Here is an 18,780-nt window from a genome sequence, read left to right as displayed (position 1 = left end):
TTTTGCAGTACATACAAGTGTTGAGCCATTATGTTGTACACCTGAAACTAATGTAATGTATGTAATTATACTTCATTTTTTTCAAAAAAGAAAAAAGAATTAACTGTTCTTATTTTAAGATTTCAAAGAATTTTGTGTATACAGTTAAAACAATTAATTGGAGCAATGAAGGAAGTTACAAACAATGGATCAATTAGACTACGGCACAGTTCTACCACTCACCCCAGATAAATCACAAATTGGTTAATTGCTATTACTTCCATGTTTGCAGTGCACTCTTACAACTTGGTTAAACTCCACTTAGCACTTATTTTGCCTTAGAAAAAGTTTATTTTTGTTTAAACAGCACTCACAGAGCGCTAAATGTCAGGCACAGTCTAAGCACTTTATGAATAAGCCTCTTAACGACTCTACAGTGTAGATACTAATATTATCACCCGCATTTCGAGATGAGAAAACTGAGCCACTAAGGAGGGTTTCACAGCTAATAAGTAAGGGACACAGAATTTGAATACAGGAAGCCTAGCTTTAGGGTCTGTGTTCTTAGCCACAATTGCATACAAGTGGCCTCTCTCTCCGCCCGTAGATCTTGCAAGCACCAAGGTCTGCAACTTGTTTTTTCCTGAATTGTGACTGTAAACCAGGGATGTGGCAGCAGCAGGGAATACAAATGTAAAAAGACATAGCTGTTGCTCTCTGGGAGTAAATCAATTGTTTATTGAACATAACCAACCACAAAACTGTGGTCTAAAACAGCAGCCTTTTACTTGCTCACAATTCAGAACTCTGGGCTGGACTCACTTACCCATTGCAGTCAAGTGATGACTCAACTAGGACTAGAGCATCCGAGATGGCCTTACTCATGTCTAGCATCTCAGCTGGTTTAGCTGGAACGGCTGGAGGCTGGCTAGGCTTCTCTCCTCCTGGTCTTTCATTCTCAAGGAGGCTGGCTGGGGTTTCCTTTCATGATATCTCAGGGCAGTAAAAAGCAAAAGTGGAAGCAGCAAGGTCTCTCAAATGCCAGGCTTGGAACTCACCCAACGTCACTTCCGCTGTACTGTTTTGGTCCAAGCAAGTCAGAAGGCCCACCCAGATTCAGTGTGGCAGATGATTACATAATGGCTTGAATTCAGGGACGTGGGTGGTGGTAAATTGGTGGGTGGTTGACAGAGGGACATAGAAAGAAAGATAGGTATTCCAGGCGGATAGGAAAGCAGATGTACAAGTACGTACCAGAAAGCATGTTGTACCTGGGGAATAACAAATAGTTCAGAGTGATTAGAGTAAAGGGCACTTGAGGGAGAATAAGCGTGAGGAGGTTGAAGAAGGAGGCGGAACCAGATCAGGAAGTGGCATGAGTGCCTTCCTAAGAAGTTTCAAATGTTACCCATAGGAACTAGGTCACTGAGAAATTTTGATTAGGGCACGTACATGATATGATTTGTGTATTTGAATATCACTTTGGGAGACCATGAGAAGGGGTGAGATGGAAATCAGGAAGACCCTTGAGAAAGCTATTGCAAAATACCAGGTATAAGAAGATGAGACCTCAATGGAACAGTGGCATAGGGAGCAGAGAAAAGAAAAAGGACTCCAGAAATATTTATGAGGCAAGGTGAATAGGATATGGCAATTGAAGGAAGAATATGGAGTGAATCCCAAGTTTCCAACTTTGGTAACTGAGTAGATACAGGGGACTGAGTTTTGTGAGAAAAGTGCTCATTTAAGCTTTGGATCAATTGATTTTGAGATGCTTTATGACAGTCAATAGAAGCATGGGTAGACAAGTTGGATATACAAATCTGAATCCTAGGAGAGAGGACTGGATTAAAGATACAAGTACAAAATTCATTAACAAACAGGTGGTGGTAAGAAGCCATAGATCCCAGAAGCATGTAGAATGGTAGAATAGAGGCTGGGAATGACCAAAAGGGAAGAACAACATTTAATGACGAGAAGAGAAAGAGAAGGTGCTTCCCTGGTGGCGCAGTGGTTAAGAATCCGCTTGCCAATGCAGGGGACATGGGTTCAATCCCTGGTCTGGGAAGATCCCACATGCTGCAGAGCAACTAAGCCTGTGCACCACAGCTAGTGAGCCTGTGCTTTAGAGCCCGTGAGCCACAACTACATGAGCCTGCATACCGCAAGTACTGAAGCCCACGCGCCTAGAGCCGGTGCTCCACAACAAGAGAAGCCACTGCAATGAGAAGCCCGCGCACTGCAATGAAGAGTAGCCCCACTAGAGAAAGCCCACAAGCAGCAACGAAGACCCAACACAGCCAAAAATAAATAGATAAAATAAATAAATTTATTAAAAAAAAAAAGAGAGAGAGGAAGAGAAGGCCATATAGGAAACTTAAAAAGGAGAACTATAAAGACAGGAGGAAAACTAGGAGGGGTGGTGCCCCATAAGTCAAGGGAGAAAAGAATTTCTAAGGTATTCGGAAAAGTGCTTGTGGGATTTGACAATCGATCACTGGTGACCATGCTGCGAGCAGTTTTAGAGGAGCTAAATAACCCAATTGCTATGGATTGAGTAAACCTCAATCAAGCGAGAGCATGCCTGTTATGTGAGATGATGGGTGAGGGGGAGTTGCAGGAAGTTAGATTTCCTTCATCGAAAGTGATCTACCAAGAGGGAAATGTGTGGGCTTAAAGAGTGTGTGAGGGGAAGGCTCATAATAGTTGTGCTGAGAAAGAAAATCTTCTTTGAATGCCACTTCCTGCCAAGTTTCTGCTCAATATTTTTCTCACTTTCATGCTAAACTTCGGAAAAAATCCCTTTACCTTTTCATTCTCTCTTCCCGTTCACTCCTTAAGACCACTTTCACTGTAATCCGGCATTTGTCTCTATATAACAATAACTTTCAAAAAAATTACCCGTGACTTTTGTGTTCCACCTAATGTACATTGTGTCATTCAATATTATTGGTTCAGAAGAATGAATATGCTTGCTATTCTTAACAATGTACTCTGTGATTTTGTTTAAATTATTTAATTCTGATTTCCAGTAGTGAAATGAGACTATAAACTCTATTTTCTCCCAATCTCAGTGGAATGTTGGAGGAGTTGATAAAGTGAGGTTGTGAGGTACATGGAACATCTATGAAGTAAGCAGCTATAATTATATTTCCCTAGTAGGATTGTTTCAGGGATTAAATGAGATAATGTAACAACAACAACATTCTTAATAAATATTCTTAATAAATATCTGGTATATGATAGCAAATTCATTTTTAATTTATTTTTTATTGCAGTATAGTTGAGTTACAATGTTGTGTTAATTACTGCTGTACAACAAAGTGGCTCAGTTATACACATATATACATACATTCTTTTTCCTATATTTTTCCATTATGGTTATCATAATATATTGAATATAGTTCCTTGTGCTATACCGTAGGACCTTGTTGTTTGAAAGCAAATTCTTAATAAATTCTTAATAATTATCTGGCATATGATAGCAAACGGTAATGACTGTATTTTAGTTTGAAAATTAGCAAACTAAAATTTAGCAAGTGAAAACAGAAGGTCCAGTTATTTGGGGTGCTTAGGTAGAAAAATATTTGGTGTTTATGAAATGATATGTCTGCAAATTGCTTCAAAATAATCTCCTGTGTTGGGGGTGAGGAACAGGAACTGACCAGCTATTGAAGCTGGTCATTCATTATTCTAATTTTGTATACATCTGAAATTTTCATAATAAAAAGTTATGATTGTTTAACTGCATGCAACTATATTGACGCAATACACTGGTATATACAGTAGATGAAATGTAATGAACTTAGTTTGCAACCCATCAAATGGAGTTTTGAGGTTTAGACACCTTACACCCCACTCCACTCCCCAAAGTAAGGGAGTAACGCAAGGAAGATTTAATTTGAAATGGAGATAATTATTTGGATTTACGGCTTCCATAATATCATAAGTGGGCGTCATTTCAATAAAGTCTTTTTCTGTTCCAGCTAACCAACTTTAATCACTAGAAATAAACTACAAGTCCCAGGATGCACTGCACGATTAACGTCACTCGAGGACCTCGGGTCTTACCCTCGCCTGACTTAAATGGGAATTTTCGTCAATCCCGGCGAAAATTGACGTCTGTGACTTAGAACAGATTTTGGAGTATTTGTACGCCTGTGTCGGTCGAGCGTGCATTTCGGAAAGGACAGCGTGGTATCTTTCTGATTAGGCGTGGCCCCGGGCAGCCTCACCCTCTTCTGGGGCTTCCGTGCGGCGGGAGGGCTCCGTTAGTTCGCCTCCAAGATGGCGACGCTGTTGGCGGTAAATTCGGGTAGGTACGGCCGGGCCAGAATGCAAGCTGTGGGGCAGGGTGCTGGTCCGTTCTTCAGGCAGAGACGTGGGCAGTGAGGTTCCTCGGAGTCCAGGTCCGCACTTGTGCATAGTTCCCGCTTCTCCCTAGCTTTGGGCCTAGAGTCCCGCCCCTCCCCAGTTTGAATGGCGCGCGTCGGCGCTGCGGCTCTAGCCCTAGCGTTGGGGCTTAAGGATCGAGGCACGGAGGCTTGGTCCCCTGGAATCGGGCGTGCAGTTCTCGCAGCCCAGGGCCGAGTCTGGTCCCTTCCATTCCCCACCCCATTATGTGTCTGCGGTCCGAATTCCTGCAGGATTTGCAGTTCTCCGGCAACGAGGCCGGGAGACCTGAGATATTTTTCATCCACGAGAGCAGGCTGAAAACTCGCACCTCAAAATGGACACTGGGGCCCTCCTTGGAGGGTGGGTGGGTGGGTGGGGTCCTACAGGAAGAGAGGCCCCTTAATTACGAAGCCTGCAATCCGGAAGGTGGCCCAGGAGTGCCGTGACTCCCAGCTCTGCGTGTGTGGCCCGCCCCTGGATGCTCCTGTACCTTTGGAGCAGTAGATCTTCGGGGAGGGGCAGAATCTAGAAGGGAGTAAAGAGACTCTGAAAGATTTGGATTGGGTCCTCTGGGCAATTCTCAATCAGGGGCGGAACCCCCCCGTCTCCATCGGGGCGTTTGAAAGAGTGGGTGCATTTTGACTGTCAAAATTCCTGGGATGCACCGCTGGCTCCTGGTGGGCGGGCCAAGGATGCCAAAAGTGCTGCAGCGGCCGGAGCGGGCCTGAAAATGAAGACTTTCCTGCTCAGAATGCCTTGATTGAGCCATACTAAACTTAATGGGCGGTTAAGAGCACGTCTGTGTGGTAAATGCTTGTAGAGGATCTCACTCAAGAGGAGTCTTTTCTGGGCGCCTTTTCTTTCCGTCCTTATACAGTCTTTTTGTTGCTGGTTTGTTCTTCTCACACGACTGATATTCTTGAAAACTTATCTAAACCTGACTTTTGCAAATCAAACCATTTCGGAAACAGTACGATAAATTGTTTTATAATAATGAATGATTATGTTTATCAAGTACCTCCTTTTTCGCAGCCACTGGACTAAGCGTTGTACTTTCATCTTATTTAGTCCCCTTTATACAACTCTGGGGTAGCTGCTATTAAACACCCCATTTTACAGGTTTGGAAATAGAGTCTTAGAGTGGTTAAGTAACTTCTCCAAGGTTATACAGCTAATGATTCGAAGCCAGTCTTTGATACTTAAACGTCTACATGCTCCTACTTAAGTAAAACCTAATTCATTTCATTACATAATATTTCCATATATCTGAATGTTAGTAGTGAAATTACTTCCTTAGTACTGCTGTCCTGCCCTCCCACACAGATGTAAACTTAAAACAAGGCTTGTGTGTTGTATGTGTGGTTATATACTTTTCTTTAGTATGTACTTGTTTTAAGTTACTATCATTAAACATAAATCATTGAAGGAAAAGGAGTTGCCAACAGTTGCAAAGAGTATACATTGTATGACAAGGCCTTGTGGCAGGAGTGTTTAATTGGCAACGTAGAAAGGAAACTTTTTTTTTTTTTTTTTGCGGTACGCGGGCCTTTCACTGTTGTGGCCTCTCCCATTGCGGAGCACAGGCTCCGGACGCGCAGGCTCAGCGGCCATGGCTCACGGGCCCAGCCGCTCCGCGGCATGCGGGATCCTCCCGGACCGGGGCACGAACCCGTGTCCCCTGCATCGGCAGGCGGACTCTCCACCACTGCGCCACCAGGGAGGCCTGAAAGGAAACATTTTTAAAAGCCCAGTCAGGAGAATATATTTTTTAAAAAAGTAAATGTGCAGCGAAGCAACCCAAATGCCCATTGACAAATGAATGGGTAAACAATGTGGTCTATAGATATATAATGGAATGTTATTTAGCGTTAAGAAGGAAATCCTGTCTTATGCTCAGCATGAATCAACCTTGAAGACATTCTGCTAAGTGAAGTAAGCTAGTAACAAAAAGACGAATACTGTATGATCCTACTTGTATGAGGGATTGAAAGTAATAGAAACAAAGAATGTTGGTTGCCAGAGGTTGGTGGGAGGGGGAAATGAGGAGTTGTTTAACGGGTACAAAATTTCAGTTTTGCAAGATGAAAGAGTTCTGGAGATCTGTTGTACAACAGTGTGAAAGCCCTTAATGCTACTGAACTGCACAATTCAAAATGTTTTTAAGATGGCAAATTCTATATTATGTGCTTTTTTTACCATAATTAAAAAAAAATTAAACATCTCAGAGTTGTAGAAGGGGAAAAAAGTAGAGGTAGAGTTTGAAGGCCTATGCCTGAATTTCAGCGGCATGATTTACTAGTATTGTGACCTGTATCAGCCCGGCTGAGTAGACCTACAGGCTTGTGAGTAAGCAACCATTAACACTGACAATCCTTGGATGGCTGTCTGGTCACCCCTGTCCTGTTCATAGCATTGTCTATTTCAGACCTTTTCCACACTCCTCAAATCTAGTCTCCTAGTCACAGAGAAAATAAAAGCCAACAGGCATGAACTCTTTTTCTCACCCTTGAACCTACAAACCTAGATATATCTGCACTCTTTCGAGTCAGTTTCCCTGTGTCTTCCTGTCTAAGGTAAATCCTGCCCTTTACACTCTTCTCCCCATTATCCCCTCCTCTCTCTTTTGTTCCTTTTCTTTCCACTAATTGCCCAAATCTTTATCTTCATCTCATGCCTCATTCCAGTTACTGTCCTCTTGCTCCTCTTCACAGTCAGACCTTTCAAAGATTCATCAGTGTTCAGACTCTGTTGCCATACCTTCTCCTCCTCTACCCACTCTAGTCTGTTCCCATCCTCCTGAACAGCTCTCAACATTTACATGCTTTTCTGTTTCACTAAGTCCACCAGACACTTGAAATCTATCTCACTTGATCTTTTAAGGTAAAGACCCAAATCCTTAACATGGGCAGGTAAGCCCTGCATGGTATGGCAGTTGCCTCCCTTGCTGATCCCTTCTTGGTACTCTTGCTCTCTTGGCATTTTCAGGGGTTTGAGAGTGCAGCATTTCCTCTTGCCTCGGGAACCCACATGCTGTCCTCTTTTCCTGGAGTATACATCCACCACCTCCCACTCCTACTTTTTTTTTTTTTTTTTCTTTTTTTTGCGGTATGCGGGCCTCTCACTGTTGTGGCCTCTCCCGTTGCGGAGCACAGGCTCCAGACACGCAGGCTCAGCGGCCATGGCTCACGGGCCCAGCCGCTCTGCGGCATGTGGGATCTTCCCAGACTGGGGCACGAACCCGTGTCCCCTGCATCAGCAGGCACACTCCCAACCACTGCGCCACCAGGGAAGCCCCTCCCACTCCTACTTTTATCCTTCACATTTTAGCCCAATTATCACTTGTTCAGTGAATCCTTCCCTTCCCTGATCTCCCTGGCTAGGTCACATTCCCCTATTATGTGATCGTTGCCCTGGGTACTTCACCTTCATAGCACATACCATAATGGATATTGCCCTTATGTATGACTATATGGTAAATGTGCTTCCTCACTACACTGTGAGCTTACCCATACCTAGTACATGATGAATGAGTGAATAAATTTGACTTGCTGGAGGTATTCCTAAAATTTAGGAAAGTAAATGTATTCCTCAAACAAGCAAATGACTTATGTTAAAAATACATATTTAGTAATTTGGAAAAATTATAGCCTCCTTTCATCTGTAATCAATAACAGGGAGATATTTACCAAAATTAGTCAAACCAAAGACAAAATGAATATAAATCTTTGTTGCAACTACCTTCTGTGATGTGTTGATGTTAATGATGGACTCAGGAGGCTGGTATCTGTGGGGTTTTTTAGTGTAGATTTTTGATCTGTTATTGGATGCCTCCCCACAAATGGGGGGAAGTGGAATTCTCTCTAGAATTCACTGAGCTTATTCAAACTAAGTATGTATAGTGCAAAGAAAGTTATTCTTCAGGGGTTCTATTGAGTATTACTTTTATAGACAGTTTACTTTTGTTCGCTTTTTGTCAGGTTTTAAAAATACCTGTGGTAAGGCAAGTTTCATATTTGCCTACAAGTCATTTTTGATAACTTTCCTTCATCCTCTGTGCCAATCATTTACCAGTTCTGACTCTACCAACAGACCTTGCCTTTCTACTTTACTGCCCTCATCCTGGTTAAGGTTCCATCACCTCATGAGTAGCTTACCTACCCAACATCCTTGGGTCCTGACACTTCATATTCTAGTTAGTCCATTGGTCACACCATTGTCCAATTTCATTTTGTCATCTACTACTTGAAACATTCCCATTTACTAACAGGAAAATATCCATCTTGGCCAGGAATACAAGGCTCAAACCTACTCTGTCCTTTGCAGCTGGAAAGAGCCAAGAAGATGATCTCTAGGGAAGTCAGTTAGTCACCATCCAACTAGCACCTCACAGGCAGTCACCAGGATCCAAGGTCAGGTCCTCATTTTGGCAGGCCTGGAACTGTGATGTTTGTTAGTGTATCCACAGTTGAGTAGATTCCAGTAATTGATGCTCTCTGATCACATTGGGAAAAGACAGATATATAAACCAGTATGTCAGTTAATTGATCTTTAGTGGGAAGTACATCTGCATGGATACTCATTTCATCAGCACATTTTTAATTCTAGAAATTTATATGACAAGCTATATTTTTCATTAGAATATTGGCAAGTTTAGGATCAAAACAGGAGAAGCAAAGCAGGGAGTTGGATGGTTGTCTCTATGTAAGGTCTAGACATGGTGATTCCCATTCCTCCACATCCCCACACCAAAGACCTGATGCAAAACTTCCTGCTCTGCCCTTCAGATTAGGTTAGAGTCTTCCTTTTATATGTTCACATAGCACTCTGTACCTCTCCCTTAGACTGGTAGTTCTGTTTTTTTTTTTTTTTTTTAATTTTTATTTTTGTCTGTGTTGGGTCTTCGTTGCTGTGCGTGGGCTTTCTCTAGTTGCGGTGAGTAGGGGCTACTCTTCGTTGCAGTGCGCGGGCTTCTCATTGCGGTGGCTTCTCTTGCTGCAGAGCACGGGCTCTAGGCGCACGGGCTTCAGTAGTTGTGGCTCGCGGGCTCTAGAGCGTAGGTTCAGCAGTTGTGGCCCACGGGCTTAGTTGCTCCGTGGCACGTGGGATCTTCCTGGACAAGGGCTCGAACCCTTGTCCCCTGCATTGGCAGGCGGATTCTTAACCACTGTGCCACTAGGGAAGCCCTGGTAGTTAGTTGTGTTTTGAATCCTGCATTTAATGCCTGTCTTTCTTGTCAATCTGTAAGTTCTCTGAGGCCTGGGATCCTGTCTGTCTTGCTTGCTCTGTAGTCCCTGGCACATGCATGACCCTCAGTAAATGTTTGTTGAGTGAATGGCTGATCCAGCTTGACTGGTTTAGTCTGTCCTCTCCCTGTACATCCTTTTTTTTTTTGCGGTACGTGGGCCTCTCACTGTTGTGACCTCTCCTGTTGCAGAGCACAGGCTCCGGACGCTCAGGCTCAGCGGCCATGGCTCACGGGCCCAGGTGCTCCGCGGCATGTGGCGTCTTCCCGGACCGGGGCACGAACCCGTGTCCCCTGCATCGGCAGGCGGACTCTCAACCATTGCGCCACCAGGGAAGCCCAACCTGCACATCCTTTTTAAAAAAAACTTGCCCAGTAAATTGCCTTCTTCTGACAACATTGTTCATAAGATTGTAATGCATTTAGTTAGGTTATCTTGCATGTCATTCTGACTGTTCTGGTGACTTTAGTGGGATTTGTGTTTTCTCAGATGGCAGTTAAACATGTTTGCAGACCACCCTTTACGGTTTAAGCTATAGTTAGTTCATCTGTTGAGTGAGTGAGTGGTTTTGATTAGTTTCTCTTTCAGAGTCTTTATAAACACAGGGGTGCCATATCTGATTGTTTGCAAACAGAAACTTTGGGCTTCCAGGTCGTGTTTTTCTAACCATGCTTAGTAGCAAAAGCTCTCTAAGTATTACTTATTATTGTTATTACCTTTACAAAGCAAAATGTGATCCTTTTTATATGAGTTTACAAAAGAATTCCATATTTCTATGTTGTTTTTTAATAGCTAGTGTCCCAGCCAAAACAAAAACTTTTTCTTTCAGCTTCCAAGTTTTATAGAATTTGATTTTTCCCCCCATTCTTGCTTTTCCTCTAGATGATAGGGAGGGAAGGAAAGGCAGTGACATTTATTGAGTGACTGTGATATACCAGACACTATATTGTATATTTTACCTAGTTTATCTCATTTAATTCATTCAACCCTATGAAGCAGGTGATCTCCCCATTTTATATAAAAGGAAACTGAACTTCAAAGAGGTTATTTTCTCATTCCATGTCACGTAACTAATATTAAGTGACAAAACCAGGTTCAGCTGATATTCCAATTTAAAGTCAGGATTTACTTTATATTAAGTTAGGTAAAATGACGTTTATATTATTGCCTGTGAATTCTAATATTCTTTTATATTAATCTTTGGTTTGTATATATAACTCCTTATATTTAAAAGTAGCTGTGAGCAAAAAGGAGCTGTGAGCATGACTAAAATGTATAGACGATAACCTTACCTTATTTTCCAAATATATGTTTTATTTGATGCTGATTTTTTTTTTTTTTTCTTTAAGCTGCTAGTCTGTGGGGTCCTTACAAAGACATTTGGCAGACTGTGGGAAATGCTCTTTGGAGAAGACAACCTGAAGCTGTTCATCTTCTTGACATGATTCTGAAGAAACACAAACCTGACTTCATCTCATTGTTCAGAAACCCAGTAGGAAATTTTCTTTTTTTGCTTCTTGGATTTGCTTTTTCCTTTAAAGATTGAAGGAGCAAGTAAATTCTTAATGCATGTAAATGAAATGTTACTTGTTCTAGTCCATTGATTCAAGTTTTTTCTAAAAATGGAAGTTTCCTGGGAGGAATTATTATCTTTTTTCTCTTCTCCATAGACGTTAATATTGTATTTATCTCTAGCTAGGAGATATCTTAATAGTATTTGAATACAATTTAGAAAGTTCCGTATATTTCAGAAATATGAGCCTCCTTGGAATTTCTGACTTATAGTTAATCTGTCTAAGCTTAGTAAGATTGATTATTTTATTTATTCCCAGGTACACTTCAGCATTTTAACTCTTCATAATGCTATGTAAGTTGTGTTAGCAGTTAATTCTTACATATTGTTAATCACTGCATCTTGACGTACTTTTCAACCAGGGGTAGAGTACTTCAGTGGCAGGGATTCATATTTGGAAGCTCCTTTCCCTGCTGCTTGACAATTTTTTTTTATAGACCAGCAAGACCATCTAAGAACTATTTAAGAGCCCTAGCCTGGGAGCCAGTTGAGCTGAGTTCCAGTCTTGGCTCTACCACTAAAGAGTTGTATGACCACAGGCAAGTCACCTGACTTATCTGGGCATCAGTTTTTCCATTCTGTTAATAGAGCAGTTGAATTAAATGACTGTATGGCATTTTTCAAGGTGTAAATACCTAAGATTTTATGATCTATCAAGTAATTCTATACTATATGTTATTTGTTAAATATTTGCACCAAGTAAGCCTTTTTGCAAATAAGACTACATTTTAAAATAACATACTAATAAGCTATCATTAGCCCTACTAATTAATTCTATAATTTTTTTCGATTTGCTGTTTCCCACTTGAAGATTTATTGTTTTTATATTTATTAAAGATATACTTGGAAAGTTTCTTAGACATTTGAAAAACAGTATGCTATTTTGTGTGATTTCTCAACATTTTTTAGTTCAGAGTTTAGCAGAAGCAGTTATTGAGAAGGTAATAACAGTATAAAAAGTTGAAAGTGATGTAAAATGTTACCTCATAAAGGTCTAACTATATCTGATAGTTAGACCTCTATCTGATAAGCAATGCTCCTGTTTGTCACTTTACCAGACTGCCTTGTGAATAAACTTCTCTAGGTAACAATTTACCTTGTCTCCATGTGCTATTGTCATTACATGATCCTATTTATTTATTTTTATTGTTGTAGCCCAAAAATGTTCAACAACATGAGAAGGTTCAGAAAGCCAGTACAGAGGGAGTTGCTATCCAGGGTCAACAGGGAACCCGACTTCTTCCTGAACAGCTTATTAAAGAAGCCTTTATCCTCAGTGACCTTTTTGATATTGGAGAATTGGCAGCTGTTGAGCTTCTCCTTGCTGGTAGGTTGACATTTAACTGAACCTATGGTAAGGTAGTACATAAATGTAAAATTATTCACTTATAATTTAAAATATTATATCACTTAGATTCCAAAATAGTTTCTAAAGATGTAGTTTATTTGATATTCACAGTGTTTCCTTTTGTTTATCTTTGACTAATGGGAAGGCTTTAGTTTAGTGATTAGAGTTGTTAAAGGAAATTTAACGACTTTTTCATGGTAATTGACTAGCAAAGAATGACTGCATCTCAGAAGTTTTGTAGCAGAAAGCATTTATTGTCATATAATGAGTAAGAAGGTAAGGTCACTGCTTTTTTGGAGTTTCTTTTTGAGGGGGTGATTCAGATAATGAGTAAAGAATAAGATAATTTCGATAATACTGAGTTCTAGGAAGAAAATAAAACAAGGCAGTGGGATATAGAGACATGGGGGATGATAGGGGGCACCTGTAAGTAGGGTACTTAGGGGAGGCCTCTCTGAGATTGGGACATTTGATCTGCGACCTGCATGATGACAAGATACCAGAGTTGTTGGGGAAGGGTGTTCCAGGGAGAGTAGACAGCTCAAGGTGCGAATAAAGGCCTGCTGAAGGATACAAAGACCACTGTGGCTGGAACATCAGGAACTGGGAGAATGAAGGAAGACGAGGACCGAGCAGGAGTCGGATCATAGTCTTGCAGGCCATGAAGATTATTTGAATTTTATTCTAATTACAGTGGGAGGTTGTTGGCAGGGGCTTTAAGCAGGAGTTACAGAATCCAGAATAACTGAAATTATTTCTCTGGCTGCTGTAGAGAGAAAAGATTGAAATTTCCATAAAATAAGCAGTTCATTTTAATTATAGCAAGGGAACCATGTGAAGAAGCCAGGTGGGCATTTTAATTGAAAGAAAGTCTAATATGTCTGAAGATAGCATGTGGCTGCCAGAATCCTTTTTGACCTAAGGCTGCATTAAAAGAAATATGATATTGAGAATGACTAAGGTCGTTTTCCCGTTCTGTGATGCAGATGTTAACTGGACATGCTTGAATTTTGAGTTTAACTCGAAACTTCATTTAACAGTTATTTTTTCTGTGCATATTATGGGCCAGGCACTGTGTTAAGACTCCAGGGATATAAAGATGAATAAAACTTCAACTAGTGTAAAGGAGCTCATGGTCTAGTAATTGAGAAAGAGATGGAAACCAATAACTATGCCACCATTAAGTAGATTAATGCATGGTTTAGGGATGGTCCAGAGGGGAGGCATTTAAATTGACCTCAGGTTGTACAGGGAAGTCCACAAAGATAACGAGGCTTACAGTAGTTGTTGAAAAATGAGTAGGCATATGTCAGGTGGAGTAGGTGTGCACTCAGGAAGACAGAGGGCATCTAGACAGAAGAAATCGCCTGTAAGAGGTGTGAGGCAGTGAGATGAATTTGGGGAACAGAAGGGAGTAGAGTGTAAGAGCGATTGGGCCAAGGGGCGAAAAATACCATAGGGAATGAAACAGAAACTATAGGCAAAGTAGTTCAGAAAAGACAAAGTAGAACTTATTCAAAGGAGAGCAGTTTAAAAGGGCGAGTAGGGCTTCCCTGGTGGCGCAGTGGTTGAGAGTCTGCCTGCCAATGCAGGGGACACGGGTTCGTGCCCCGGTCCGGGAAGATCCCACATGCCACGGAGCGGCTGGGCCCGTGAGCCATGGCTGCTGAGCCTGCGTGTCTGGAGCCTGTGCTCCGCAACGGGAGAGGCCACAACAGTGAGAGGCCTGCGTACCGCAAAAAAAAGGGCCAGTGAAAGCTGAAACATAAGAAAATGTTATTTAATTTACTAGGGGAAGAAACATACAAATATTTGAAAGACTTTGTGAAAGAGATAAAACAATGGGTAGATGTTTGAAGTAGAGGACTTTTTTTTTTTTTTTGGCGGTACGTGGGAATCCCACGTAGAAGGGAAGCCCAAGTAGAGGACTCTTAAGGGAAGCCCAAGTAGAGGACTCTTAAGACCCTTTAAACCCTAAGGTTCTGTGATTTCTTTGAACTGAACATTGGTATAGTGATTTTTTTCTCAGCCTAAACACATATGTGTTTATTTACTAAATTATTTCTCAACTCCCTTTCCTAGGAGAGCACCAGCAACCACATTTTCCTGGCCTCACCAGAGGCTTAGTAGCTGTTCTTTTATACTGGGATGGAAAGCGGTGCATTGCAAATTCCCTGAAAGCCTTGATACAGTCTCGACGAGGAAAGACATGGACCCTCGAACTCAGGTCTGTTTGCATGCTAGGATTTCAAGGGGTTAATTAGAAATTGCTTGAAGAATTATAATTTTAGAAACAAAAATTCACTTTAGTATGTATAATTTAAGTGTATAACCTAAGTTGAGTAATAAATCACTCCCTTATTCTACCAAGAATGACACAACAGTTTAAACCTGCTTTATTTTGTTTACAAATGAAAGGTAATTCAGTTATTTATGGTTAGAAGTTTATTGAAACACAAAGATCTAAAAAGAATGGCAAGAGCTAGGTTATAACTCATCCTGGTTGTTTCCAGTAACCTAACATTATCATCAAAAGAGTGTTTGCTATATCCATGTGATGAGAAAGTATAAACATTACTGTTCATTATAACTTTATCGATTATTTTCATTACAGTCCAGAGCTGGTTTCCATGACAACACGGTTTACTGATGAGCTGATGGAGCAAGGATTGACTTACAAAGTTCTTACTCTTGTGTCACAGATTGATGTTAACAACGAGTTTGAGAAACTACAGCGTGAGAGAGGTTTAGGCAGTGAAAAACATCGAAAAGAGGCAAGGGTTCAATGACATCAATTCACGGGTTGTCTGTGTCACATATTGGAGGCAGAAAAGTCATGTCACTTAGAACATTCTTCTAATACAGGCATAGGAAAATTAACAATGCCTAGGAAAGTGTATAGGCAGTTGTGTCCATGAAATTGACTTGCACTTGTTTCAGCCTCTTTCTAGGCACTATGTGCCATGTTAGCACTTTTTCTGGAATGAGCCCTTTAAGAAATTTTTTTTTTTTTAATTTATTTTTGGCTGCGTTGGGTCTTTATTGCTGTGCGCAGGCTTCCTCTAGTTGCGGCGAGCAGGGGCTACTCTTCGTTGCAGTGTGCGGGCTTCTCATTGTGGTGGCTTCTCTTGTTGCAGAGCATGGGCTCTAGGTTCGTGCGCTTCAGTAGTTGTGGCATGCGGGCTCAGTAGTTATGGCTCGTGGGCTCTAGAGCACAGGCTCAATAGTTGTGACGCACGGGCTTAGTTGCGCCACAGCATGTGGGATCTTCCCAGACCAGGGCTTGAACCCGTGTCCCCTGCATTGACAGGCTGATTCTTAACCACTGCACCACCAGGGAAGCCCCGAGGCCTTTAAGAAATTGTCCTATAGAGGAGGTTGGGACTTAAGATTGAGGAATTAATAGGGTTTGTTCAGAATTGCAGAGGTGAGATTTTAGGGTCGCTTATGGATTCAGATACATTTATATAGTTTGCCTTTATGATACATAGTTTACATTTTGGAATAAGATCAGGCTTCAGTGTAATTTATTTATACCGATAATCATTCATCTTTATTTCTAGGTTTCTGATCTCATCAAGGAGTGCAGGCAGTCTCTGGCAGAAAGCCTTTTTGCCTGGGCTTGCCAATCACCTTTAGGCAAAGATGACACTCTGCTCCTTATTGGACATTTGGAAAGAGTGACTGTTGAGGCTAATGGCTCGTTGGATGCAGTGAATCTGGCTCTTCTTATGGCACTTCTGTACTGCTTTGATATCAGTTTTATAGAACAAAGCACAGAGGAACGTGATGGTATTGGATTTTGTACCTATTAATACATTTATTTCAAAAATCAGATTAATTGTGGAGATAACATTTAAGAAGGGTGATTTTTTTAACAACTAAGATAAAAATAGTATATTTTATTCCTTTGTGTGTAATTCATCCATATTTGAATATTTAGATATAAGATCACATTTTTAAAGTAATTGCAGCCCCGTTAGATATTTCTGTTATCTTTTGAGGTTTTGGAATGGGAACATGCTAAAGGATTTGCAATATATGTTTGTTGAATTAGGCATGCCTAATTTACTTGCTTGTTTTTTTTTTTTTAAATTAATTTATTTATTTGGTTGTGCCAGGTCTTAGTTGCGGCAGGTGGGCTCCTTATTTGCGGCACATGGACTCCTTAGTTGTGGCAGGTGGACTGCTTAGTTGTGGCTCGCCCGTTCTTAGTTGCGGCATGCAAACTCTTAGTTGTGGCATGCATGTGGGATCTAGTTCCCTGGCCAAGGATCGAACCTGGGCCCCCCGCATTGGGAGCGCAGAGTCTTAACCACTGCGCAACCAGGGAAGTCCCCCTACTTGCTTGTTTCTTTACTATTCACATTTTAAACCTTTCATTCTAAGGGAGGATAACTATAATTTTTAGTAATATATTATCTTTAACTTTTTTTTTTTCTGTGAAGTAGATAAAATTTCTCTTGGTAACCTTGTAAACAGTTACTGCTTAGAACCGAGGATCTCAAAAATGATTCCCACAAAGGAAGCTTATTGCCATTTAATGTCATAAATATTTATAATTATTCCAACAGTTGTCCGCTGTCCGCTTTTGATTGTATCATCCCTGTCTCCTTTCGTTAGGTATGTGAGGAGACCAGACACTTCCCACTCCTCTTTGGTTATCATCCTTAGCCATTACAAAAGGCTTATTTAAAATAAAACTACCCCTTACCTCCAATCGAATTGTCACGTAGTACATTGTGTGTCACATAACGAGCAGTACCTGTGCTTCTCATACAGGAATGCTTCCAGTTAGTGCATTAGTCAGATTTCCTGTATTGAATGAAATGAATCACAGAATTAAGTAGATGTAGTCTGTTTTTATGATAGTATACTTATTATTTCAAACATTAATTATAATTAGTCATAATTTTTTGATGGGAATACTCTGACTTTCTGATTCTTAGACATTATTCCTGTATATCAAAAGTGAAAATTTCTCTACTTTGGTATAGTCGTCTATTTTTGTTTTCAGATATGATTCATCAACTTCCACTGTTGACAGAGAGACAATACATTGCAACAATTCACTCTCGTCTTCAAGACTCACAGCCTTGGAAGCTGCCGGGGCTGCAAGCCACTGTGAGACTTGCCTGGGCACTGGCGTTGAGGGGGATATCTCAGCTCCCTGATGTGACAGGTAAACTGATTGTAGGTCATTTTGTTATGAGGAAATGACATATCAACGTTTAATGGCATTTCAGAAAAGGTGTTATCTTTTTCTTTTTTTTTTTTTTTTTTGGCTGTGCCGTGTAAGGAAAAGGTGTTATCTTTGACATGTATAAGCATGAGCCTAGGAAGATACCTAGAGTTGTGGTAATTGAAATTTTGTATTGAGAAGTACGGACCTTTTCCTTTTTTCTTGTCTCCCAAAAGAAATTATTTGAAAAATTTTTTCCCTTTCTTGCAGCCAGTGACAATTCTCTTTTAGCTTCTTTTTTTCCTTAAGAGTTTTAAATTTGAAATGACAGTATAACAATATTTTTACATTTTTCTTTTTGGTTTTGTTCACAGACAGACTAATTTTTCTTACATTGTGTCAGATTAAAAACTACTGTTATTTTAAATTACAGTATATTAGGTGATATTTGGTTCAATCAATAATGGATGTGGAATCTGACGTCTAACAATCTGTTACCCACTATAGCATATCCTCTTCTGCTGTTTACATGCATGTAATTATCATACTAATAGTGGTTTACTCTAATAGGATGAGAGCTATGCTTTTGTTGTAATTTGAAGGCCCGAAAATTGTCACTTCTGTAGGTTTTTACTGTAAATTTGAAAGGTTTTATTAAAGTTTACAGTCCATGTCAATGTTTCCTAGTCTTAGAGTGTCAGCAGATTCCAGTATCTTATCAGTTGTATGATTCCAGAACATTTTGTTCTCTAGTCTCATGCTGTTCCCAAGTGGGCTATGGAAAGATTTTTTTTTTTAATTTTTGAAATTTATTTTATTTATTTTTTCTACAGCAGGTTCTTATTAGTTATCTGTTTTATGCGTATTAGTGTATATATGTCAATCCATATCTCCCAATTCATCCCACCACCACCACACCCCGGCCAGTTTCCCCCTTTGGTGTCCATACGTTTGTTCTCTACATCTGTCTCTATTTCTGCCCTGCAAACCGGTTCATCTGTACCATTTTTCTAGGTTCCACATATGTGCGTTAATATACGATATTTGTCTTTCTCTTTCT

At 40.6% G+C, this 18,780-nt stretch overlaps 1 protein-coding gene across 3 annotated transcripts in view; it reads left to right on the top strand.

Moving 5' to 3' along the window:
* The first annotated feature begins 4,160 nt into the window (after window positions 1-4,160).
* NUP205 (nucleoporin 205) overlaps window positions 4,161-18,780 on the top strand; it is an 81,092-nt gene continuing 66,472 nt past the window's right edge. For all 3 annotated transcript variants that reach the window (XR_004484549.2, XM_033432387.2, XM_004272168.3), the window contains exons 1-7: window positions 4,161-4,294; window positions 10,967-11,109; window positions 12,346-12,517; window positions 14,621-14,765; window positions 15,153-15,312; window positions 16,102-16,330; window positions 17,556-17,720. Coding sequence is in view for 2 of the 3 variants with exons in the window: in XM_033432387.2 (XP_033288278.1) it covers window positions 4,267-4,294; window positions 10,967-11,109; window positions 12,346-12,517; window positions 14,621-14,765; window positions 15,153-15,312; window positions 16,102-16,330; window positions 17,556-17,720 (1,042 nt within the window). In the remaining variant the exon portion in view is untranslated. The remainder of the gene's footprint in view (window positions 4,295-10,966; window positions 11,110-12,345; window positions 12,518-14,620; window positions 14,766-15,152; window positions 15,313-16,101; window positions 16,331-17,555; window positions 17,721-18,780) is intronic.

Source organism: Orcinus orca, chromosome 9 (genome assembly GCF_937001465.1).
Source record: "Orcinus orca chromosome 9, mOrcOrc1.1, whole genome shotgun sequence".
In the NCBI taxonomy this organism is placed as follows: Eukaryota; Metazoa; Chordata; class Mammalia; order Artiodactyla; family Delphinidae; genus Orcinus; species Orcinus orca.
Note: the sequence above shows the minus strand (reverse complement) of the source record. Positions and strands in the feature narration are given on the sequence as shown.